The sequence below is a fragment of the Cucumis sativus genome, chromosome 6 (genome assembly GCF_000004075.3).
Source record: "Cucumis sativus cultivar 9930 chromosome 6, Cucumber_9930_V3, whole genome shotgun sequence".
NCBI classification, from domain to species: domain Eukaryota; kingdom Viridiplantae; phylum Streptophyta; class Magnoliopsida; order Cucurbitales; family Cucurbitaceae; genus Cucumis; species Cucumis sativus.
Genome location: NC_026660.2, coordinates 24,956,085 through 24,982,522, shown reverse-complemented (window position 1 = coordinate 24,982,522; position 26,438 = coordinate 24,956,085). Strand labels below are relative to the sequence as shown.

Sequence of the window (26,438 nt, the reverse complement as noted above, 5' to 3'; positions counted from 1 at the left end):
TGATTTTAGAAAGAACATGAAATCATAAAGAATGAGTTAATGATGATATGGAAGGAGGAAGAATATAATATATCTCGGTTTTCGAAATTTAACGAAAATCAAAATTGGAAGTCAATCTAACGTTAATTGAAAGAAAAGTTATTGATCCAATTATATCATAAATAGAGCATCTACTTTAAGACAATGTAATTAATTTATGTCCCCTAAAATTTTGCCTTTTATTACAATCAAATATTATTATTCAAATTGAATCCAATCTTAAACCCCAACTAAGCAAAAAAAAGTCTTATAAAATAATGATGCTCTCACTTTTAATTTAAATGGGATGAATATATATATATATATATATAGTTTTTACCAAAGGGAAAAAGAAAATGAGCATTATTCCTATTGACTTGGAAAATTGTATTTTTAATTTTGATTCATAGAAGTTAAGTGATGTCTTATATTCCTATTGACTTGGAAAATTGGAGCATTACTAATTGATTATAGGGTTTCTTGTAGAGTTATTATATGAACTTACGTATTAATTAATTTAAATATTGAAGTTGCAAGATGAATTTCAATTACATTCTAAGCATATTCTAATTTGTGATGACTTCATACCAAAAAGTTACATTTTTAATTATATTAATCCAATAGAAATTATACGCCATGCTATTTTATTACAAGGATGATCAATTGATAATATTGTTGAATCATTATCTTATACCAAGGACAAAAGTTTAAAAATAAAATAAAATTATACAACTAAACTTTCAATCGTTTTAGTTGACTATACAAACATATAACAATTAATTATACATTACCACTCAATTTTATAACAGTTTATTGTAGTTGTAATGTATTATTAAAATAAAACCCAAAAGGTAAGATGCTTCCAAAAACACCACAAAAAATTATTATCAAATTATGATAATAAGGTTTGTATCATTACATTTTCTAAATTGCAAAAGTAACCAATTTAAAAGTCGATAACTCTCAAATAGCCGTATGATATTACTAATTTTTTGTCATATTCACAATATACAAAATATAGGTCCATATAGATGTGTGAAAATTCTATAAAAACAAACATTTAAAGATTTAAATATGGTTATTTGTCAAAACGAACCTAACTAGTGGTTATAGTCAATGTTGATTTAACGAAGAATTATTATAAAATAACCATGGTCCATATTAAACAATTTTCCGAACCATCTTTTTTAATCTTAGTATTGAAATGTCTTGAATCGTTTAGTTAATGTTTCAAATGACTATCTAGCTATTGACGCATTTGCAATTGGTATTAACTAAATTATATTTGTATTTTATGTTATTTACAATTATAAACATGAAATTTTAGAAAATGTCATATATAAACCCTTTGCAATATATTTTATCTTCGATTTCATTTCAATAATAAATCAATATCTCTTTCATGAACGTAGCGAACTCCGTAAATGTCTAAGTCTATTTTACTATTTTACCATTTATGTTATCTCTGTTGCTTTGTTTTTTAAATGCATAATCATAAGATATAACTAAGTAAACTTTGAAACTCTCCTATCGCTTTACCCTTCACATCATCATTAATTAAAAAAACATTTGCTTAATTTAATCAAAGAACTTTGGTACCAAAGACATCGCGAAGGCATTCAGCCGTCTCAAATAACTCTCTCCCAATTAAACTAACTAAATAAATCGTTACTTTCATAACCTTTTTGGTTGAATTTTTCCAACTTTGTGATGCAACAATCATACCTGCTCATGATATTAATCATCAAAACCCCCAATTAAAAAAAAAAAAACTTCTATGATTGATTCAAAAATACAGAATCCCAAAGCTTCAAGCAATCAAACCAATGGCAAAGCCAACTTCTTTTCTCTTACAATTTACACTTCTTGTTTGCTTTACAGCCATTCATGGCAGAGCAGAGATTACAAGTTCTTCGTGTGATGCTTATGTCTCTTACTTTACAAAATCTTCACAGTTCTTCGATCTTCACAGCATATCGAAATTGTTTGGAGTCAAAGCTTTGAAGATTGCGAAAGCCAGCAACTTGGAATCTGACAAAACTCCATTGTTTGATGGGCAGCTTCTGTTCATTCCTGTAACTTGTAATTCCACTACAAATGGAAATAATAGCTTCTTCTTTTCGAATACCACTTACAAAATCAACCAGGGTGATACCTTTTATCTCGTCTCTACATCTTTCTTCGAGCATCTTTGCGATTCTGACATTGTTGTAAAAATGAACCCATCTCTAAATCCAAACAATTTGTCAGTGGGAGTTGAAGCTGTTTTTCCTCTGTTTTGTAAGTGCCCTTCTAAGGAAAACTTAGAACAGGGAATTCAATTTTTTATTACTTATGTATGGCAATTGACTGATGTGGTTTCTGGGGTGAGATCGATTTTCAATGTATCAAAAGATGCAAATTTGGAAGATGTAAAGGGTGTAAAATTGACGAATTTCGTAGCTGGTGAGGCTTTGTTTATACCCCTTTCGAAACTTCCTCTGCTTTCTCAGTCTCCTCCTCAGAGGAAAAAAATCAAACATCTTGTGATCGTTGTTGGTGGTGTGGCTTTGGGTGTTGGTTTCCTCTTGGTGGCTTATGTTTTCTTTATTTACAAGAAAATGAAGCTACCCATTTGGGGAAATTCAATTAAAATGAAGATGAAACAGAATGGGCAGCTTCTTCCTCTTCCTCCTCCTCCTGTGGTTTCAGATTACTTGGGAAGGCCAATTTTGTATGATTATAAAGTGATAATGGATGCAACAATGAGTTTCAATGAGGGGTTTAAGATTGGAAAATCAGTATACAAAGCCATAATCAATGGACAAATCTCAGTGATAAAGGAAGCTAAACCAGATTCAACAGAAGAGCTGATGATTTTACAGAAAGTCAATCACATAAACCTAGTGAAATTGGTGGGGTTCTCATCAGATGATAAGGAGAACTTTTACTTGGTTTATGAATTTGCTGAAAATGGGTCATTGGATAAGTGGCTTTATTCATCATCCGAAGCTTCTTCAAGCAATCTCACATGGAGCCAAAGGTTGAACATAGCATTGGATGTGGCTAATGGGTTGCAATATATGCATGATCACACTCAACCAAGCATAGTTCATCAAGATATCAAAACAAGTTGCATCCTTCTTGACTTGAGATTCAGAGCAAAGATTTCAAATCTTGCTAAGGCAAGACCTGCTGTCGATTCTCTGTCCACGAAAGTCGATGTTTTTGCTTTTGGGGTTGTGGTTTTGAAGCTGCTTTCAGGGAAAAAAGCTCTGAAATGTACAGTAAATGGTGAAGAAGAAGAAGAAGAAGAAGAAGAAGAAGAAGAAGAAGAAGAAGAAGTTGGGAATTTGTGTAAGGAGATAAGAGATGTTCTAGATAATGAAGAAGGAAGAGAAGACAAGTTGAGAGATTGGATGGACTCAAAATTAAAGGATTGTTACCCAATTGAGGGAGCTTTGAGCTTAGCAGTAATGGCGAGGGCTTGTACACAAGATGAACCTCTGTCAAGGCCAAGTATGGCGGAAATTGTGTTTAATCTCTGTGTTCTTGCTGAATCTTCCCCAGAAAAGGTAGAAAAATCATGGGTTTCTCTTTTGGAAGCAGATGAAATTGGCCATAGCCATAGCCCCATTAGAGCTCGTTGATTTCAGTTAACTCAAGTTTGATTCTCATATCTTTTTAATATCCTTAGAACAACAACTTTACAGCCAAATCCCACTTCATTTTTTTCGGTTACATTACAGAATATAAGTACAAATTTACGTTTAAACTCCCATTAATACGATTCATCAACATTATCATCAATATCTTTTCTTCTTCTCCAAGTAACTGCAAATCTCAATGACAGAAAAAACAGAGGAAACTCTAATAATACTACTACTGATAATAATAATGAAGAAGACGAAGCTTTTTGTTAATAAGGTGTTTTCTCTGTATTAACGTACAACAAAGATGTGGGAAAATCTCTCTTTATAGACAAGATTGAGGGATACCGATACTTAAATCTCCTCTAATCTAAATCTAAAAAAACCATATGAACAAAGATGTAACTGTAACTGTAATTTTAATTTGTAATTCCCCTGTTTTCTGAAACTAAGATTCAAGTGCAAAGGGTGTTTGTAAAAGATCATAAGGAGCCCAAAGAGCGTCAAGTGGACAAGGCCGGTTCGAGTCAAGCCGAACCCACGGTTTCCCTTTTCCACTCCAATGCAAGAGACTCACCGGACCGGGGTGCAAATTCCGGCATAGTCCTCTGAAGTTATCACCACCAAGGCCGTGCTGGTTCCACCGGTGATCCACCGGAGCTATATACCCAGCAAAAACAAGGAGAAATGGAGGGAGAGACCCGAGCTCGTAGATCCGCATTCGTTTCTGGAGCTCCATCCACTCAATGATTTTAGCGGTGTAGTCGCCGGCGCGCCAACGTTGGAGATCTATGACCATAACTCCAGTGTTGAAATAACAAGCATTCCGTCCGGCGAAGGTGAAAGACAGAGAAGGGTTGGACCAGAAAGTGGGTGTGAAATAGGATGTCAAATTAGCGTTGCAATACTCCGGGGCGGCAAGAACGGCGGTTTCCCCAAGTGGGGTAGCAGCAAGTTTAGCAATGTCATCGACGAGGATCAAATCGGAGTCCAAATAGACAACGCGTTTGACACAGTGAGGGATTAAGGAAGCCAAGTAGTTGCGAGCGTAATTGAGAGGGGAATCGAGAGCAGAACGGATGGAAGTGGAGATTAATCCGGCAACGGCGGCGGCGTCGAATGGGTAGACATGGAATTTGAGATAAGGGAAGGAGTTAGCGATGGTGAAACGGAGGGAGTGAGTGTCGGTGGAGGCAGAGGAGAGAAAATGAAAGATAATGTTTTGTGGGCAAGAGGAGTGTTGAAGAACGGAGAGAATGGCAGCCATTGAGCCACGGAGATAAGCGGCGTCAAGAGTCATAGCCACATGGACGGCCTGATCGGAACAGAGGAGGTGATCAGGCGAAGAAGGAATGGAGATACAGTTGGGTGAGTTGTAGAATTCAGGAGCTTCTTTGAACTTGAAGGCGGAGGAGGAGGGAGAGAGGAGGAGGAGGAGGAGGAAGGGGAAGAGGAAGATGAAGAGGAGAGGGTGATGGTCGGAGAAGGGAGGAGGACGGGGCATATTGCCGGAGAAGAAGAGAGTTTAGAAATGATTGAAAATAGTTAAAGAAAAGTGAAAGAGGGAAAAAGAGATATAAATGAATGAATTGCGAAAGAGAGAAACACTGCCGCGGTTTCTGCGTCGCTTTCAAGTTCAATTCAACACACACCCACGTTGCCCTCTCGACCAACCCCTTTCTTTATTTTTCTCTTTTACAATATATTTATATGTGTCTCTCTTCCTTTCATTTTAGTTCAAATCATTATTTCTCTAAAATAAAAACAAGAAATAACTCTTTGTTTTACATTTTTAGTGCCATATAATAACTTTTTAATATGCTCCAAATCACCTTTAATAAGTTTCTAAATTTTACAATTCTTAATTGATTTTTTAGATTTGTAATATATTCCACACTTTTAATTTGAATTTAGTTCCAATTCAAGATCCAGTAAATCCTTTCAATTTGATATATATGGTTTCAAAATTTTGATTTAGAAGGTTGGTGTAAGTGTAAGGGCCAAAGTGCTATTTAACATAATATACATTTTCTGCTAATAAAATGAATTCTGAATTTTAATTTCTCAATCATTGGGTTCTCTCTTCTCTGTAAAGTAGGCATTGAAAGGGTTGAAATAATTAAATCTAAAATTAATTTAAAGAAGAAAAAAGAAAAGATAGCGTAATTGAAGACAGCTGGTGACATTTTGACATCAAATTTCAAAGGCTAATATGGTCTTCCTACACCCAAAATCTTCATATTAAAAATAAACCAATTTTTCTTGTACATAGCTTAATCATAATTGACTATATTATTATTTATTATTATAATCTGTTGAAAATAACTCTTAACAGAAATTGTCTTATCCATGATTATAGTGAAAACAATAAAAAGGAAATTAGCTGAAGGATATAAAAAGATAAACTAAATAATATCAAAATGAAGGTAGTGATCACAAATATGATGTATTCATTGTTTAATGTGTATTTTGGTTTGTCACAAAATTTGGCTTTATTTAGGTAATGCATTCTCTTTCTGTTTACTTGTTTATTATTAATATATTAAAGTAAATGATTGAGACGAGGTCTCTCTCTCGTTGAGCCATCCACGTACAAAAAAACCCAACTTCAATTCTTCTTTTGATACATATATTATTAGCAATACCAGAACTATATAATATGTGTTTTTCCCAATATTATTTGGATATAGTCTAAATTCCCTTAAATATAGTTGTATCAACTCACTTATATTGTTATCTAAAGTTAGATTTTTCTTAGATGCAATTTGTTTTTATTTCAAAGGTACTCTCTTGAGTGATCTTCAAATCACATAAAATCTATCTCACTTTAATCATTTATAATCAATTTTGATGAAATAAAGATAATGTGAAAACCATCAAGTTAAATATTAATTTAATTTTAAGTCATTAAATATTTTAAAATCCCTTCTAAACATTACTTTTTATTATACAATAATATAATTCAAATGGTCCAAACATTAAATATTTGTATTTGAAATAATAAAAATTAAAAAAAATAGAAACATCTATTTAAAAGTTTGATCCTATAAAATAAAAAAGAAATTACATTAGATGACAAAAAATTAGAAGAAAAAAACAGTTCATAACCTCTTTTTTTTTTCATATGGTAAATTTGACAAATATGACTAATAATTGATGTTATCGAACGGTAATTTGCTATTTTTACAATTTAAAAAATGTAAGTGACATTAACTCTATTATTATATAAAAAAAAAGATTGGCTACTTTTCCAAAGGAAAAAGTATTTCTCTGTGCAAATTTAGTTAACTTCGCATTCCATTTTGTACACTTTTCTTCCTCTTCTTTAACGTTATTTTGTTTCAATTGTTAGAGGTAGATAATTGCAAATATATATAACTAATATTCCTTGTTTGAAAAGCTATTTTCATCTATAAAATTTTAAACTACTCGCTGCGGTTTTAAAAAATAACTATTTTGATCATTTGATTTATTAATTTACCTATAATGTTTATTTGATAAATACATATTTTGAAGTATAACTTCGATTCATCCATGTAATTAAGTGATTATTAAACTCTTATTCTTATATAAAATAAAAATGTTCACGTATTATTATCCACTCGAAATGACGATTAAAGTTTAAATCATTTTTAAACGTCGTTAATTTGAATAATAATTTCAAATTTTCCTTTTTTCCCCAAGTGTACTATTAGATACTGAGTTACAAATAGTAATAACTCAAATTGTTATTTTTCTGAAAAAAGAAGGGAAAATTTAAACTAAAATACCTATATGAGTAAGATCTATCCCATCTCTAGCTCTGTTCTTCAATTTTATTTTCTTTCCTTTTTTGGCACTACTATTTTATTATAGACAACATTATATTTTTTACCATTCTCTTGAATTAAATTCTAATTTGACTTCGGCTTTTATTTCACTCATTAAATAAAATCAATAAACTTGGAGTAAATGATTGTACATTAACTTTAAAATTTGTAATAAATGCCTTATCCTCACGCTTAAACAATTAGCAAACTTTATGTTTTCAATGGCTTAAATTACCCTTTTTAGAGATTTGTAGAAATTATTATATATTTATTAGTTATATTACATTTTTATATATTCCTATAAACGGTAACATAACGTTTTCAATTAATCAAAATGACTTTTTTTAGAGATTTGTCTATAATTAACTAGTCTACTGATTGATTGAGATTTAAATTTGTAGATACTGCTTTATTTTTATTGCTATATTGAGTATTTCAAGGTTATAATTTATGACAACAAAGAGTACATATCTTAATTTCATAATAAACAAAATTGTTGAAGGGTTTAGTTTGTAAATTTTGCATGGATATTTAACTTTTTTTTTAATTTATTAAATTATTAAGATTTCCTTATATAAATGAACAATTTCATATATTATTTAGATATGATAGGGAAAAAAAGGTAAATAAAAAAAGAGAAAATAGTGGGGGGGAAATAGGAGTGTTGGATTCATTGGTTTATTCCGGATATTTAGGGTATAGCATTAAATGTGGAGTGAAGTGAGAGGAGATGTTAGGAGAAGAGCATTGATTTCGAGGGCACATCCCTTAGTTTAGTTTGATCCTTCTTCCTCTTCTTTCATTTCCCTTTGACAAAAATGGCCATATCTAACTTTTCCTGGGCCCATCTCTTCTTTACCTGGCTATCCACGTGGGAGCCACATGCCCTACCTCCTCCTCCTTCCTTTTGCTCTTCCACATTATACAAACTCCATCATTCTTCTTTTCTTTTTCTTTACTCTATTTTTTTAAATTATTTTATACACTATACAATCTTTATTATCTTACCATTTCTAATTTAATCTATTTTTACATTAATTGAGTTTTCTTATTTCTAGATTCAATAATCAAAGCCAATTGATACTGAAATTAATTATAATGATAAAAGAATAGAAAGTGACATTCAAAAAAAGATTAGAGGGAAGGTTGAATAACTCATACTTTTCCTTCTCTTACTTGTGATCCATTCAACAACTTCAATTTATTACCATACCAATAAAAATAACTTTATCACCCCATTTTTAGTATAAAATCAATTTTATTATTTCTTCTATAATTTACTACATTGCTTTCCTTCATCCATTTCGATCCTACTGCCTGCCTTAATGTACCAAAATAATCCTTTTTTTGTCTTCTTCAAACTACTTTATCGTATTTTTCATTATTCATAATGCAACCATGTATTCTTTATAGTAAAAACATATATATACTAGTCCATTTTTGTAAAAGAGGATAATTATTTAAGTTACACAACCTATATACCATCTAAAAAACATCCAATTTTTTTTTTCATATTTATATACTAGAAAAGTAACAAAATAGTTGATGACTACCAAATAATAAAGAAGAGTGAAGAGAGATGTGATTAGAAAAGGGTTGTTTGGGTTTGAAGAGAGAGTGTGGGAGTGTAATAACAAAACACACTTCCCCCCATTATTTTTAGACTCTCATTAAACAAAACCATGTGCCTCACATGCTCAAATCCCCTACTCATTATTTTCCCCAATTACTCATCTATCATCTAATTATATATTCACATTTCTCATCTAAAATTATTGCACCCAATTATTAACTCAACCAATAACCAATTAATGATCGTAGAATTAGAACCATATATCATTGATCTATTCCATATACATCCTTACCCTTACAGTAATATTTATGAAATAAAAATAGTATATTGAATATGGTGGTGAATATAGAGGTGGGGAATGATGTAATGATATTGTTACATTTAATAGAAAGAGTAGATTATTCCACACATTCATCACACGGCATGTTTTTGGCATAGAAATCCCATATTGTTCCAAATTTATAAGGCCCTACGGTGTGTCTATATTCATCTCATCCACATTTTTCTGATTTCTTTTTTCTCTTTTTATCTCATTTTATTTAATACCATTTAACCATACTAATAATTTTTTTATATAAAAAAAAAAAAAAAAATGTCGGTTCACTCGTTACATTTTAAATCAAAGACGTTTCGCTTTCTAAGTGTTTGACTCATTTATAATGGTTTCAACATTTCAATTCACTTTTTATTACTTTTCTTCATAAATTTTTAATTAATTTATATAAAAAAAGATCATTTTAATTACCATTGTATTAAATTCATTTAACTAGTAAGAAATAACTTAAAATTATTATACACAGAAAATAACGTACTTTGGTGACTATTTATCATTCAATCTTCTAAGTTGTGTGGTGTACACAAATTGTACCTTAAAAACAACCATTGCATAAAAGAAGAAAAAGCCACAAAAACAAAGGAAGAAAAAAAAGGACATTAAATGGGAGAAAGAATTGTACTTCAAACAATTCCAATATTTGAAGTTGTTTTCCCCTTCTACTATTGCTTTTTATTGCTTTCATATTTGTACCAAAGAAAAGAGTGTTACGATCATTTTATGTGAATAGAACAATTCATTTTTTGTCCTCTTTTTTTTTTTAATAAAAAGAACTATACTATACGTATCTATGAAAGTACTTCTAAAGCCTTTAGTTTTTCAATTATGTTCAAATTACAAATTGATGTGCATTTTATATATTCCTTTATTTGATCATGACTGATTGTTAATGTTAGATGGATTTATTTATAAATGATTGAAATTGTTTTTGCTAAAATCATTTCAAATACTTTCTTTTAGGATACTAATCATTATAAATGGTAAACAAATGAAATTATTTATGAAATGTAGTAAAATTTTAGATTTTATGAGATATAATTAAAAAATAATTGATTTTTTTGGAATTTTTTTGTCTTATTATTGTCTTTTTCCTTTATTTTTTTTTTCAATCTAAAATGTAATGTTTTTTTTTCTAGTAATCCCATGATTCTAGAATTACCTTTGAAAATAAATATCAATCGTTTGCAAACATATTTAATTAAAATTAAATCACTTTTGAACCAAATATCAAACATGATTTATAAACACTTTTACTAAATAAATTATAATTAAACAATTTACCTCAAAACACTTATTCTAAAAAATCAATTTTAAACATTTCTTCTAAGGCATGGAAAATTACTTTCGATGGTACAAAACCATTTTAAAAGTGTAGAACCAAACACTAAAAGGATCGTATGGATTTTCTTATAACAAATCTTAATAAACTGATTAGGTTTAAATCATTCCAAACATAATTAGAAAATTAAAATTGAAATTTGCACGGTAGAAATGTATGAACTAATGCTAATAGCCTTTCAATAGATTGTTTTTTCATAAATTAAGTTATTTAATTTATTCAACAAATAATTGAAAGAAAAAAAAATATTCACTAAACTTATTTATTAATATATATATATATATATTTTTTGGAGATAATCTAATACTCTAAAAGAAAATGATTTCAAATTAGGTTATACTTCTAAATATTGATTTTATTTCATAAATTAAAAAAGGAAGCAAATTGGACAGGCAAGCCCGAAAATGAGCCCACGGCCCAGTGAATATTTCTTAGTCTAAGATGTTGAATGTGGAAGGAACTAAAATGGAATATTTCAAGAACACTAGTGAAGCAAGTATCATATTCGACAAATTAAAACTGAAATTAAATTCTAATTAAAACGAATTAAGAAATTTAAAGTATATTGATCGAAATTATTTGCCAAAATATTCACTAATTTTATTATTATATATTTGAAAGGCAAAAGTGCTATATTATTTTCCTCATTAGTTGACATCAATAATAAATGTACTTGACTTAGGAAATAAGCGTGACTTGATAATAAATTTAATCATGTATTTAATTTTTTCTATTAATCATAAAGGTGGAAGTCAAAAAGTTGATTAGTTTTGCGATAATGAAATGTTTTAGTAAAGATAATTAGTTGGTTAAAGAAAATTCGTAGTTCCTTACCAATTTTCTTGAGGCAACATGTTGGCACATTCTCAATCTTGATTAAGATAACTTCATAAATCTCCCAACTATCTTTTTGTCTCAAATAACTTTCCCACACGTTCAAGATATGATAGATATGAAGTCTTCATAGTTCGTCACAAAATTTATTCCAAATATATATATGACTTACATTAGACATAACTTGAAATTTGGAGCTCCATTGATCACAGAATTGAGAGTACTAAATTTGTTAAAGTTCTAGAACCACTTGAAAATAAAATTGAAAGTTTATGAACTGAAGAACATGTAGATTTTGTTAATTCATCTCTAATCATTGTACAGAAGCCAGACCAATCTCCAATGCATTACCTCTGTATACTAAAAACCAATAGCACCTATGTTTCATTGATTTCTCTCATTCCAAATTCTGATTTCAGATTTGAAGTAAAGTTCAATCTCAAATGCAAAGTTAAATGAATTCTAGCACATCAAACCAAGCTTTAGTCTAAACTAAAAGCTAGTAGATCACAACAAAAATCAAACCTAACAAACGGAAAGATGGTCAAGAACAAAGCAATCAAGGAACTCTACAGAACTCAACAGCAGTCTGAACTTCAACATGACAGAAAACCACCAAGTTGCCTAGCAAACTTAACGTTACATTAAGGAGTAATTGTGATGAGCAAAACTTTTAAGACTAATAATGAAATGTAAAGAAAAGTTGCAAATATTGCAAAATCTGAGTGATAGACTTTAATAGATATAGTCTATTTTGATGTAGTATTTGCAACTTTCACTACATCAAAATAGATTCATCCAACAACCCGCAATCCAGTAAAATAGCAAACGAACTTAACATGAACAAAATAGCAAAAATTTCACTTTATTACTGTTTGGGTAAAGAAGTTTCCAGTAGCAAGATGTGAATAAGAGAGCTGGTTTGTGCAAAAGAAAGCAACAACCAGAAGTCCTTTGGGACATCAATAACACGAATTGATGGAAAACTCACAGTAAGTATTATCAAGCATACACACATATATATGATCACAGTATCAGCTAAGCTACTTCATAAGCACTGAATGAAAATCTCTACACTTGTGTAATTTCCATTGAAGTCAAACATTATCTTCTACCACCAGAGCAAGGCAAGAATTACAAATACACCAACAAGTAAAAGAAGGTTTTTCAGTACGTTATCAGCATGCTGACCTCGAGTGGACGGTTGCGGAAAATGGTGACCATGACCTCCATGAAAGGTGTTGAATGCATAAGGGTAACCAGAAGTAGTTCCATAAACAGTAGCATCAGGAAATCCATGAAACTGGATATTGAATAAAGATGGGATCAGACCACCAAAAGCAGTAGCTAAAGTGAAATTGCCAATTCTTGCCGATGCCATTGGCATAAAGCCACCAGCGAATCCAAATCCATAGTTCGGAAAATTGTTAGGAACCGGAGGTGGTGCCGTTTGAGGCCTTTGACCAGCAGGACGATTTGGAATATCAAGACCAGGATATGTATTTAATCTTGGATCAGATGGTATTTTACCCCTACCATAAAGAGGAACCAACTTTTCCTCTTGAATAAGAGCCTTACAAACAGGACATTCTTGACATTGTGAGTGATGATGCAGCCATCTATATAAACAAGGCCAGCAAAAGAGATGACCACAAAGAGTAATAATCGGGTCTTGAGCTAACTCAAAGCAAATATTGCATTCAAAATCACCAGTATCATTATTATTAGTAGTATCACTATTAGTAGAGCAAGATGGGTTTTGATGTGGCATACTCGTTGATTCACCAAACTCATTCGCCATTTCTGAGTGAACCCCACAAAATATCAGCAGCTATTAATCACCACAAATCGCAAAACAAAACAAAATGAAAATAAGATTCAACACAAGTTCACATCAAGATCAAGCAAAAGAAGCCGCAACAAAAAATCCGATGATTGTAAAAAAATAAAGAAAGAAAGAAAGAAAGAATAAAATCAGGGAGAAAAAAGCCCCAAAATCGGAATCAGAAAGGAATGAAACAAAACGGAAATTAATAAAGAGAAGAGAGTGAACGGACCTGTGAGAGAAAGAGAATGGGAAAGGGTTAGAAAGGAGAATGGTTGTTGGTGGGGATGAAAAACAGGAATCCGTGGAATTGAGAAGGTAGAGAGATTAAAGAAAGGCGTAGAAGAGAGTAGAATGGGAGGAAGAAGAAGAAGAAGAAGAAAAAGATGAAGATGAAGAGGATACGAAGGATTCAACTTGAAGGGATTTGTTTATTTTTTAGATTTTCTATATTTCTTAGTCGAGGGATAACAACGTGTAAGTTAGGTCGTCCTATGAAGTATGAAGCCATACATACACCAATTACAATTCTCTTACCACCATCACCCAACGCTGCGTTTTAACCTTCCCCAATCTCAATCCCACGGCTCATATTTAATCCTTCTTTTATCTCATATAATAAATTGTTATTTTGGAAATCTAGATGACAACAAGAAAAATAAACTTTGAGAATGGTGTATTAAATCAAGCCTTTTTAATTTTCATTTCTTTTATTTACCTAAATTTTAAAAGTCTCTAATCTACATATTACCTTTTGCACTTGAACTGCATTTTATGTTCACATTATATTTTATTTTAAAATTTTAATAGTGTAGCTTCAAATATATATAATTTCAACTAGGTAACAACAATAAGAATAAACACACATCTAGCTTAATGATCTTCCAAGTTGGCTTATGTAATTCATAAATTTAATGAATTTTAGTTCAACAATGGTTATATTCTATAATTATTTGACTATAAATTAAAAAAAGAAAGTGTTATAGCCTTATAGGGTTATCCAAGCAATCTGAAATTTGAATATTTAATAAACATTAAGCTAACTTACTTTGCATGCATTGACTTTAGGGGAAAAAAATAAAAGAAGACCAACTAATTAAGGTAAATAAAATATGAATACTACCATTTTTTTATGGATGACCAACCAATTTTATTCATACTTAATACACATCTCATTTATCAAGCAAACTATTTTCTACTTTTCATTGCTTCAATTTCATTTGTTTTTTTAATTTCGCTATTGAAACTTGAGTTGGCCGGATCCAATCCCAACTCGATGCTTTATAAAGTTTCTAATATATAATATGTTATGATGGTGGGGATTAGAGGTGTTAGGTGTGGATCATATCTTATAGGAATTTCGAAACTTTCAAACTATATTTTATATATATATCATTTTAAATCCTTCATTATTAAATATTCTACTCCATCATATCTATATATTTTGAAATGTCATTTTGGTATAAAATGTTTTATGATATTTTGAGCACCTAGTAGTACACAGAATAATGATGAATGATTCTACCTTCTATCTAATTTAACAACAACATGTATAGAAACTAAAAGATAATAATAAGAATTCAAGTTAGATCAAAATTTTATTTAAAAGGCATATATAGAAGTTTATTATAAATTAGTGTTAAAGTATATAGTTTAGCTAAGAATACCCTTCTTTCCTTTTTCTTTCTTTTTTTGGAGCCGTTGATATGGCTATTTATAATATACTTATATTCTTACATACATATGTAGTGATATGTTACTCCAACGGTATGAGGGTAGTTAAGCGTTTATATATAATCACTAGCTATTCGAAACTTGAAGTTACTCTGACTTTTCTTTTACGGGTTGTACATTTCCTTATGATGCCTTCTAATTTTCTTTATGGTTGGCCTCACGTATGGATTTTCAACATTACGGAGAGCAACTCTCTCAACCATATTATTTATGAAACTTAATTTTCACCCCAAATCTATCGTTTGAATTGATTTCGAAGGATAAAAAGAAAATTTTGAAATGGTTATCAATATACATACATCATTTCCACTTTTAAGAGCTATCTTAACATTGCGAAACCTTCCATATAACTCTGACATGCAGGTGTGGAAGAAAAGGTATTATAAGTTTGACACTCTTCTTACGTTTAGGTGAGTAAATACTTCCAATACTAAGCTTATTTATTGAACCATATTGAATCCTATGAGACCTTTCATGCACTCAAACTCCAATGACATGTTCGAAGAAATGTCAAAGTCCAACTGGAAAATTATTAACTAGACGATGAAAATCTGAGCAAACTTAACAGTAACTTTCCGCATCTTGAAGTTCTTAATTTGATAGGAGTTTGAGGCTTAAATGAACCAAACATTCGTCTATTGAATGGACGGTGTCGAATGCTCCTGTTTCTTTATGCATATATGCACCAAGCCTTTCAAAACTTGAATTGAAGTGTCTTAAACCAAAATTTCTTATCATTGAAATTCTCATGTTATCTTATTTCCATTTTTGACTAGAAGATGTAAGTGGGTTACAAGTAGATGAATTTTCATGCTTAAGCAAGCTTCATATTCATTTTCCACGTCTTCACAGTCTCATCACAATATTTTCATCTACCAGAACTATAAAAGAACCCACACTGGATACGATGCAACGTGTTGAATCTATTGAATCTGTTAAGTTTTGCCTTGATACAATGTTTGAAATATTTTCAAATCTTAGCTTTCTTAAATTGGGACCTGCAACCTTGAACTCTAAAAGGTCGCCAAAGCAAGATGAACTTCTAGAACCTATTCATGCCCACACGTCGAGCACAAAGTTGTGCTCCATTACGAAGTTGATCAGACAAGTTCCTGACCACCTGATGAAGATGAAGTACTAAGACATGAAGATGCGAGCAATGCTGAGAAATACATCTTTGAATTCATCGGGGAGAACATCTGCAAGCCGATGCACAACAAATTTGACATCCTAGCCAACACTCAGACCAAACTCCAATTCCAATTCAATGAGTTTTACTTATGAAGCGTAAGGTTGTCCAATGCAAGATGGCTTACATGAGTGCAACAATCCGGAGTTATGAGCTATGCAGACGTGTGAGGCAATTAATAAGCTCTTAAATTAGATTTCATCAGAACTTTATAGAATGAATTCTCTTCACAAGTTGCAATGGCGAAAGCAAGGAATGAAACGAACAATGCCTTGAGCAGAAGGGTTTTGATGTAGTCCAAATACAAGCGTGTTGCAACTACTTGGGGCTATTCCTATGTCTTCAAGAGTCTTAGGATGATTTATTGGTGCCAACATAGATCGGTCAAAGTGATTCAAAATTCTTGTAGACTGAGTGATATATTTGAGCGATGTAGGATGATCAAGATAGAGTTATTCAAGAACCCAATTATGTCAATCATCTTGAGAGTTTAACGTCTTCCCTAATAGGTTACTGAGATTTGTGAGGCCTCCAAACTCGATAATCATGGTGCAACAACTTTGGGCCGAGAAGTTGGATGCGGAAAGCGAGTAGCCATGCAATTGGAGGGGATATACGTTGAAGCCTAAAGATAAAAGATGTCCTGAGTTTGAACATTATTGTGGTGCATCATCTAAATAGATCGAAGGTTGGCTTGTGCTCATTCTTTGTATCAAACAGAGTGTTATGGATATGGAAACTCACCGTAGCAACCGTTTCTATAAATAACTATTTTTCAATTAGGACGATTAGTGTGATTAGTTTTCAGACTTTGTAACCTAGGGTAAGTTGTTTATTATGTCTAATATTAAAAGAATGACCTCGATGCGAAAACTTCTGATAGTTTTGATTGAAATTACAATGTTGCTCCCAACTCATCCATAGATATTAATTTAAAAGCATGATGTACCCAAAATAATAATAATAATAAAATACAACCAGACGTGATCATCTCCACAGCTTCAGCTACAATTGAACAGACAAATCCTGGAGCCTGAGAACATTGCCCATTAAAGTACATCTTCATGAAGCAAAACTCTAAAAACAGCATAGTGGTGGTTTAAACTTTTTTCACCCTGTAGTCTGTGAGCACTGCCCAATGCTCCATGACTAGGATTTGAGAACGCATAAAACACACGCCTAACTCGTTGATGAACCAGTGCCATTGCACACCTGTAACCAACAAAAGAAACATCACAAAAACTAATAGTTTATCTAAATGACTTAAAGTGTATGTTGGGATACATCCTAACAAGAACACTAAAAAATATAGACAAAACAAAATAACACTAAATATAAAAATATATGAAAAATATGATAAAATATCACAAAAAGAAGTAAATGTAACAACCTTGCCTTTCCAGCGGGCTAGTCTCCCAAATTTCCTAAAGGAAATCCAACAATATTTTTACACTCCTATCTCGACCTCACTCCTAATTCTTTTTGGACTAACTATGGAGGTTCAACACCCAGCTTCTTGGTGGAGTACTAATTACACAAAATACTATTGTAATCATACCCTCTATGACTTCTAACAATAGGAAGACCCTTGTTCTCTAGCTTCTCTTCAGGGTAACCCTTGCCCTTAGGCTGTCTTCTCTTGTTATCTTAAACACAATTTCTTTCTATTTCTTATCAAAAAAGAAGGGAAGAAAAAAGGTCAACCTAGAAGATATGGCCCTGATGTTATAGGGCGCGCACACAAAGGTTCATAATTTTGATACAAGGAAAAGAGACTAAACATCAAGATACAAGGGTAAAAAAATAATGGAACATAATATGAATAAAAATCTTGCGACTAGGGAGGTTGAACCTTCATAGCACCCTTATCACATCCAATAACAAAAACAGCAATGAGAAATAAAATATCAATTGCCACAGTTACACTAAGAGATAAAATCGTTCGAGTTAAGAAAAATATTCAGGATAGAGTAATCTGAACAAAAAGCTGTCTGAAAGCACCAAGAAGCTAAAAGACGAACAGAAGAAAATTTGTGAACCCCAATCCTTGTTTAGTTCAAAGAGTTTGTGAGCCACAACTAAATCCATCAATTTTATGCTTCAGTACCTTCTCACACTACGAGCCCACAATTTCACAACTACCAGACTTCGCAACCTCATTCCTTGCTCCAAACACTTCATTAAATAAAACTAGTAACAAACTACAGAAGATTGAACATTTTTGTATAATTTAGCCAAAGGAAAATGCTTCCTACAAAATCCACGCATATAAAATACAGAAAAGCTAACTGTGTGGAAAATGTATAATGCAAAACCACAGATCAAAGACAAATGGTGGAGGTAAAGAAGTAAGAACCAATACTGTGCATAAAACTTACATAATACATGGCTCCCACACAAGATAAATGTCATAACCAGTGCACAGATAAGGTCTGCCTAATTTAGAATATGTGCCTTCACCGTCAGTACCTACTTTATTCTCATTGTTGTTCGCCTGTGCAACACACAACAAATAGTCCATATACATCATGTTTGAATTTGTCAAACATAAACACATTTTTGAAACTCAAACTCAACAGGAAGGTTAATATTGAAAAACAACGGCTTAGCTTACATTGTCAAGGTCAATCTTCTGTCTTTTTGCTAGTTTCCTCAGAAGGTCCATATGCTCCATTTCAACTGACTTATCACCCACAGTTTCAAGAGTTGGGAACAGACGACAATCTCGGGCAGCAGAAGATTCAATAGCTGCAATAGCAGCATGCCTTAGAGGGTGCCAACAACAAGAATTTGAGGAATGTGGTAATGGTTGGTCAAACCATCGTAAGGGATACAAACAGGAAACATCTGCACATGATTGTTTCAGTTTTGCCAACGAGGAACTTGAGGGAAAAGTTCCATGGATAATGGATTCATAGGAATCAAAATGAGAACCAAGAGATTTTGGGCATTTTTCAAAGCTTGTTTCTCCGTTGATATTGCTTGTGGAAGCATTCTCGAAGGAAATATGATGATCACAGGCACTTGCAATTACTTGTCTAACCGACGGATCAACAATCACCGCAGCATTTACTACCTGCAGAATTTTCAATAGAATATCTAAACACTTTCCTTCTTAAAAACAGAAAGATTAAAAAAAAACCCAAAGGATTAGGGAGCCAGATAGCATATCTATCCATTACTACATGGTAACATTTAAGAGAGAGGACTAATTTCTCTACATAGAAAATCTATTAGATGATAAAATACAGTAGCTAACCAAGGAAAATATTACTGTGCTCCTCCAAAACACAAATAACCAAGTTCTTGAAAATCAGTTGCACCAAGCCACCTTGGCAGAAAGCCTTCCAATTATAAACACATATTCAAGGAAAAGGGAAATTTCACATAAGATGGTTAGTGGGCAGAAGGTGTAAACCTAAACCCTAGCTTTGCTATCTCTTTAATTTAGTTGAAGTTTGTTTGGTATTGTTGTTACGGTACTTATTAGCTAAGAAGCACGGAAACTGACACACGGCACGAAACGATACGACACATTGACACGCCAATTTGTTGGAAATGTAGGACACGACAAGTTAGAAACACACTTTATTTATTTATAATTATTATTATTAAAATAATATTAACAGATAAATCCAAAATACTTTATTTTCTTTTACAAACTATTAAAAAAGACGGTTAATTTACGTAAAGGGTTTTTTTAAAAAAAATATAACAAACAGGTAAAATATTCACACTGTATAAAAAATTTTGAAAAAGGAATAAGTCCACATAGTCAAAATGTGAAATACCAAAAAAAACCCAGTCAACATGCCTAATTCAAAGGTAAAATTTCTTTAGAGGTTCTCCTACCCTAATGCCAATCTCTTCATTGAAAAAGAAGAGTATCAGATTTTGATTCTCCTTTTAGTGTGAGCAGCGAGGAAGTCGAACATATGCCAAAGACAGGAGAGAAGGATGATCAATTGATTAAGGATCCTTTAGAATCTGATCATAATACCTTATTTCAGACAAAGGAGGATTTAATTATTGAGGGGCAGGCCTCTTTATTTCCCTCACAAGCTCAGTACTGTGAAATCACTTGAAGTCCATTGTTGAGAAATGTAAAATTGTTTTGGTTTGAGTACAAAATTTAAACCTGGTCTTGTTTTTTCAGCCGATTATTGTTTAAGGTTGTTTTAGTGTGGATCACGAGAGGTTAGACGAATGCTTCTATTATTTTGGCCCTCTAAAGTTCTTATGAAATATTCTGGATTCCTGTTGAAAGATTTTTAAATTTGTTTTGTTATTATTTTTCTACTGTTTGCTCAGGATTTCGTTTGTGTTGTTCGATTCGTCTGTATTCTTGTTTGTGATAGCTTTTTTCGCTCTTAGTATAGATTTCTTGTACTCCGAGCACTAGCCTCCTTTACTAATACATTTAATAAAGAGGCTCGTCTCCGTTTCAAAACAAAAAAAAAATGATCGCAATTCAGGTAGTTACAAAGACATTATTGTTGAGTATTGATTGAATTCTATCACAACCTAGCCAGATGTGTATATTAGAGTAAAGAGAAGTTCTAACTATTTACTGCTTTATTGAGATTTCTTAAGTATTTCATTTATAAAAATGTTTTATTTAAAATAGACACTCCCTGGGCCTTCAGCTCATTCTTTCAAAATGTTTTCCCACTTTCCAGGTAAAGATAGTGATTTCCGAGCCTGACCTACAGCTGTCAATCTGCCTTCCAGTCTTTAGGTTTCTTTTGTAACATATGTATCTAGATCATGCATTTCGAGTTATGTAAACATGGTTATGAGAGAGGGATGATTATGTCCTTGAGTTACTAAACTTCAGTTATGAGTGTGGTATGTGTGTACAGTTACTTTAGGTATGTTTATGTGAAGTCTTATGCCTGTTTTTCTCCGTTTCTTTAAAGATTAAGAGTTAGTAAGTTAGTAAGTTGTTAGTAAGTAGAGTGATACTTGCTAGCATCACACCTTCCCTTGGGCTAAGAGAAGAAGGTATGAAAGGAGTGTGACAGAAGGTTTGTGAGAGTGGGATTGTACAGGCTGTGAAGCGTAATGGATTCTGGTGTTAAGGCATGTGCGGATGTCTTGCCTGTAGAGGATAGATTCCCAGCTCTTGAAACCAGAAAACCAAAACTCAAAATTGTAGTTATTAATCAAATTAGAAAAAACTTAACAACAACAATTGAGCTCATTCTAATGATCAATGCAACATAAATTCAGATTGATCGGAGATAGCTATAGTTGAAGAAGAGCCAAAGTGCACTAACTAACCGATTTACTAGACGACTGTGCTAATTCTATTGCTAATCGCATGAAGCCAAAAATTGACTGTGTATCCACTTCATTAAAGCCGGTGATACCATCAATATTGCTAAGATGGAGAAAAAGATAATAGAGAAAGTAAGTTCCAGCTAAATTTTCAGTCAACAAGATGTCAACATAATTAGGTCAACCACGGTCATGATATAGCAGAATAAGTGAAACTACATTAAAACTATCTATGATCTAATTGAAAAAATAAAAGTCAAAGTAATGTCAAAGACTTCACTATGCGGGTGGATGATATGATGTTGGCCAAAGCTTGCATTGCTCTTCCCATTCTTCTTTTGTTGTTGCTGCTTCCTTACAAACCTGGGTCACATAATCTAAAGGTAAAATATATTTCTATTCATTGATTATCAAGATTACACAACCAATACTATTTGAGTCAAGACATTTAATGCTAGTTTTTGGATGATCTGGATTTGTTTGATTCATGTAATCAAATTATTATGAAATACAATTTAGTTTAAGAACATTTCAATCAATAGAACACACCTTTGTGATAAAGGCACTCAACTTGTGTGACGCCACGAGCTCTTGTACACAAGGAGGCAAAACATCCAAATCGCAATTGTTTTCACTTGCAAGACATAGGATCAATGCTATTTGAATCTTTCCTGTAAAAAACTAATGATCAACATCCTGATTCACATTCACTTATTCTACTATCCTTTCCTTATCCATAATAACAGACAGCTTCAAATAGACAAAGGTAGGGCTGGGAGAAATCATAAGAAGAGGTGGGGAAGTTTATAAAGAAAAGAAGTTACAAAAGAGAGAATGAATTAAAACATCTCTGCTCTAAAACCCTGAGAAGAGGCTAAAAATGCATAATTGATAAGACATCAAATGTTCAAAGTCATTAAAATTATCAAAAGCGTTTTAAAACTAGAAACTTTTAGAAGCAATAACAAACAGCTTCATGTAGAAGAACAATTGCCCTAAGAAAGTTACGATTTCTCTGAGGTCCACATGTTGTAAAAGAATTAACACCGAGAACTAGCTTCAAAAGAAATTTATGAGATGTGCCCTCTCTCCCTCCACAGTAGATTATGATTGAGGCCTGGAATTTCATTTTTGGAAAGTTGGAGATTAGAACTTGTCTCCATTGAAGGATTGATTACTCTCTTCCAGGTCCAAACGAGTGGATTTCACTAGGTTAAGCCAAAATTTTGGGAAGTTATGCTTCTAGGGATCTTGTGTGGCATTTATGGCTTGAAAAAATAGATATTTATCTTTTCAAGATAAATATCTATTATGTTTTAAGTATGATTCGTTATGAAATGGTTTTCAAACCATTAGTTGCTTCCTTTGAATGAGCTAATTTTTATGTGCACATAAAGAGTAAAGGCCACCATGAGTGAACGGGACTACGTGGTGATGAAATGCTAGTTAATACATTGAATGGAGCGTATTATACTTAGCGGCCTGAGCAACAAGGACGAATTTGTTTACTCTTGAATGATGATGATTCAGTAGTCTAAACGCGAAGTTACGTGACCTAGCGTAGAGAATGATTCGGGATCCTTGGCAAAAGGAATGTTTTGGTAACTAATGAGTGTTATGCGAAATCATGTATTTATGTGAATTGATATATGTCCATTTCATGTTGATTAAATGATATTTGTAAAAAGGTTTGGCGAAAAGGATTTCTTAAAAACCTTACTGAGTCTTGTAGACTTATGTTTTCAAATTTCATATTCCAGGCGTTAAGCCCAAGTAGAGAAGAAGGAAAGGGCTTGTTGGGCGAGAAGGCTGACAGTTTCTAACCCTCACCTTCAACGTTCCAGCCAACACAAAATCTCACTAGAAATGAAAACCATCCTCATTGCCTAAGCGAAACCATCCTCATTGCCTAAGGCTTTGAAGCATACTTCCTTCATCCAATCGGAACTGAAGACAGGCTCTTCTTCTTCATCAAGACCACCACACCAAGCCACCAAAGACTCTAAAAACTCCCTGAATCTTGAACAAAATCTGAATATTTATGAAAATGATTCCCTTCCTTAAAAAGTGAGGAGAGGTCTTCATTAATAGAGGGAAGTAACTACAAGATGTGGGAAAATTAGTAAAATTCTCATAACTGCCCTTTACAACTAACTCTCAGTATACCAAGAACTCAAGTAAACATTTGAAAAGAGGACATAAACAGGCCAAAATGACATCATAGGAATTATTCAGTGAGGTAAGGGTAAAAAAGAAATGCAAGTTTGCAATAAATCTATGTGCATACCATCTTCAAGGTGCTTCTTCTGAACTCTCTTCACATGGCGAAGATTTTCCAATGGCACTATTTGATTTAATTGCCTACAAAGACAAGCTAAGAACTTTACAAAATAAGGAAACAATTGTAATCCAAGAAATAACGAATCAATGAGAATCATACGTAGACGTCTCCATAGATTTCATAAAATAGAATCTATTTTTTATTTTCAGCCTTCCTTCAAGACATTCTAAGAAAGTAAAACGTACAAAAAGCCAGTCATCAGCAATCACATTACAAAACTTATTTCAAGGAAAAAGAATGGGTTCACTTCAAATTGACATCATTTAGAGCACTTCAAATTATTTCATTGAATATATGAGAAACCTCAAAAGAACGGATTATAATCCGGATAAAATAAAACAAAGCAAACCTCACAAGATTATTGATTATCTTGGGTTCAACCACAGCAGCAAAGACATTAACTGCCAATTACAAAAAAACAACAATCTTTGAAAGTGTAAAAAAACATAAACTAAACTAAACAAAACAAAAAAAAACCAAAAGGTACCAGTGGGTTGTTGATCTGGTGGAGTTGGCAGCTTATCTGGGATATAAATAATTTTGCTCATACTGTATGCTTGTTATTTTGAATTCCTAGAAAAGAATAAACAAACTAATGCTTTAATCAACTCAAATACTAAAACTTAACAAGCTAACGAACATGATTCAATAAGAAAAAAAAAGGAAGAGGGAGAGTAGATTGAGGTAGCATCAAAATCCTAGACCAAGAAGCCACCAAAGAGAGCAAATAAACCAATTAAGAAATAGAATCTCGTGATAGGAGATGAAGGTAATGATCCCAATACTTTCAATCACCTAAACAAATATAATCCAAGTTAACTTAGAATGGAGTAAACAAAAGACAGTGACACATAGAGAAAGGAAACCGCAATTTCGAACTCAAAATTATTCAATATAGTTCCCCATGCCTAACCTTTCTGCAAGTGAAGCAACCCATGAGAATAATCATATTTGCTTTCTATACCTCCATCCTCCTCTTCCCTTTCTATTCTATGCTAGTAGTCCACACAAATTCATACCCAAACACAGTTGATATAAAACAATTTACATTCATAATTTTTAAAAAAGTCTCAAAAATCCTTTCAAAACGCCTAAGTGGGCCTTCCAAACTCATACCCAAACACAGTTGATTTAGAACAATTTACATTCAACAATTAATTTTTCCACAACAATTCATCTGGGAAAGAAGTTATCCACTCAGCATAATCTAACCAGAATACATAGAGATATCGGCATAGCTTATGTTTGCATATATTGGGAATACATGATATCCTCTCTAGTCTCTGCTGTTATATTCAATCCTATAATTGATTGACAGTAATCTAATAAGTTCACTTATATTAAGCAACACATCTGTTCAACCATCACTAGTATCTACCAATTAAGTTTCATATGCAAATATAACTCAAACTGATAATTACCAATTATTTAATGTGAGTGTCTCTCTATCTACTTGTAAAACTTCCCATGTGTTTTTCTCTCCTTCAATTCCCCTACCTAAAGCAAAGCAACCCTTCTTTTTAAGTGGATTCCAAATCTTCCCTTTCTCCCTTTCCCTTAAACCTAACAATCAAAATTGGACAGGTAGCCATAATTGTAGTTCATCCCAAATGCAATAAAACAGTGTCATTGGACACTTCACCATCTCCTCCCGTCAAATTTCCACATCCGGATGGCAAAGACTTTGAACAGATAAGGATATACCGAAGGCCGAAATGAACCATACGAAAGCCTTGCACATTAAAGAAAGACTACAGGGAAAGAAAATGTTGAAAATCTAACTTACGGCGAGCGAACACTTAATAGCAGATTTCTCACAATAAACTAACAGTAATAGTAATAGCAGATTTCTCACAATAAACTACACCATCAAAATGGAGTACTTCGGAAGGTTAATCAAAATTTCATAAGCCAAAGAAAACAGTAAGCAAAGATTAAGTGGTAACAAGTAAGAGCACCTGACGGAGCTTGGGGCGGCAGAACGTGGTCGACCTGTTCGTTGAGGTGAACGGGTTTAGGGTGAAACTGGCGTTCAACAAGAAGAAATCCTGTTGGGGGCGCTCCGCGAAGAAGAAGAAATTTAGAGGGGGAGGGGCGTTCGGCGAGAAGAAACCGGCGGTGGGGAGCGTTCTTTTGAGAAGAAAATCAAAGATGGAAGGAAAAGACTGGGGGCGTTTGGCGAGGAGAAAATCAGAGGGGGAGGGGCTTTCCGGTGAGAAGAAAACCGGAAGGGGAAGGGGCGTTAGTGTTCGTGAGAAGAAAGGGAAGGCTGACTGTGAGAGAAAAGAGAGAAAGAGAGGGAAAAATAAAAGAAAAAGTAAAAGTAAATAATTTGAGAAATAAGGTTTTTTAAATATTGCGTTTAACTAAAATACATTGGCAAATAATTTACTTAAGAATTTTCCATCAAACCACACAATTATTTTTAGTCGTGCCTATATTTTTGTCAAAATAAAAAATGACGATGCATCCACTCAATACACAATATTTTGCCTAACATATATAGTAAGAAAAATATATATGTATCCATGTA

At 32.6% G+C, this 26,438-nt stretch overlaps 4 protein-coding genes across 4 annotated transcripts; 1 reads left to right on the top strand and 3 right to left on the bottom strand.

Annotated features, from left to right (window-relative positions):
• Positions 1-1,844: 1,844 nt before the first annotated feature.
• Positions 1,845-3,647, top strand: LOC101203481 (serine/threonine receptor-like kinase NFP). The gene is made up of 2 exons (XM_031887042.1): positions 1,845-3,279; positions 3,379-3,647. The coding sequence occupies exons 1-2, from the start codon at positions 1,845-1,847 to the stop codon at positions 3,645-3,647; spliced, it is 1,704 nt and encodes a 567-aa protein (XP_031742902.1).
• Positions 3,648-3,866: 219 nt separating this feature from the next.
• Positions 3,867-5,311, bottom strand: LOC101204537 (probable galacturonosyltransferase-like 1). Its single transcript, XM_004141904.3, has one exon. The coding sequence runs from the start codon at positions 5,149-5,151 to the stop codon at positions 4,096-4,098; it is 1,056 nt and encodes a 351-aa protein (XP_004141952.2). The 5' UTR covers positions 5,152-5,311; the 3' UTR covers positions 3,867-4,095.
• A 7,065-nt stretch (positions 5,312-12,376) lies between these two features.
• LOC101205026 (E3 ubiquitin-protein ligase RNF185) lies at positions 12,377-13,851 on the bottom strand. Its single transcript, XM_004141906.3, has 2 exons — positions 13,594-13,851; positions 12,377-13,367 (listed from the first exon to the last, which is right to left on the bottom strand). The coding sequence occupies exon 2, from the start codon at positions 13,335-13,337 to the stop codon at positions 12,648-12,650; it is 690 nt and encodes a 229-aa protein (XP_004141954.1). The 5' UTR covers positions 13,338-13,367; positions 13,594-13,851; the 3' UTR covers positions 12,377-12,647.
• Positions 13,852-17,140: 3,289 nt separating this feature from the next.
• Positions 17,141-26,210, bottom strand: LOC101203730 (tRNA-specific adenosine deaminase TAD3). The gene is made up of 10 exons (XM_004141984.3): positions 25,864-26,210; positions 24,393-24,478; positions 24,255-24,306; positions 23,852-23,925; positions 22,114-22,235; positions 21,845-21,927; positions 21,568-21,667; positions 18,899-19,360; positions 18,663-18,778; positions 17,141-17,496 (listed from the first exon to the last, which is right to left on the bottom strand). Exons 2-10 carry the CDS (start codon positions 24,451-24,453, stop codon positions 17,334-17,336), a joined length of 1,233 nt encoding a protein of 410 aa, XP_004142032.1. The 5' UTR covers positions 24,454-24,478; positions 25,864-26,210; the 3' UTR covers positions 17,141-17,333.
• Between the last annotated feature and the right edge of the window lie 228 nt (positions 26,211-26,438).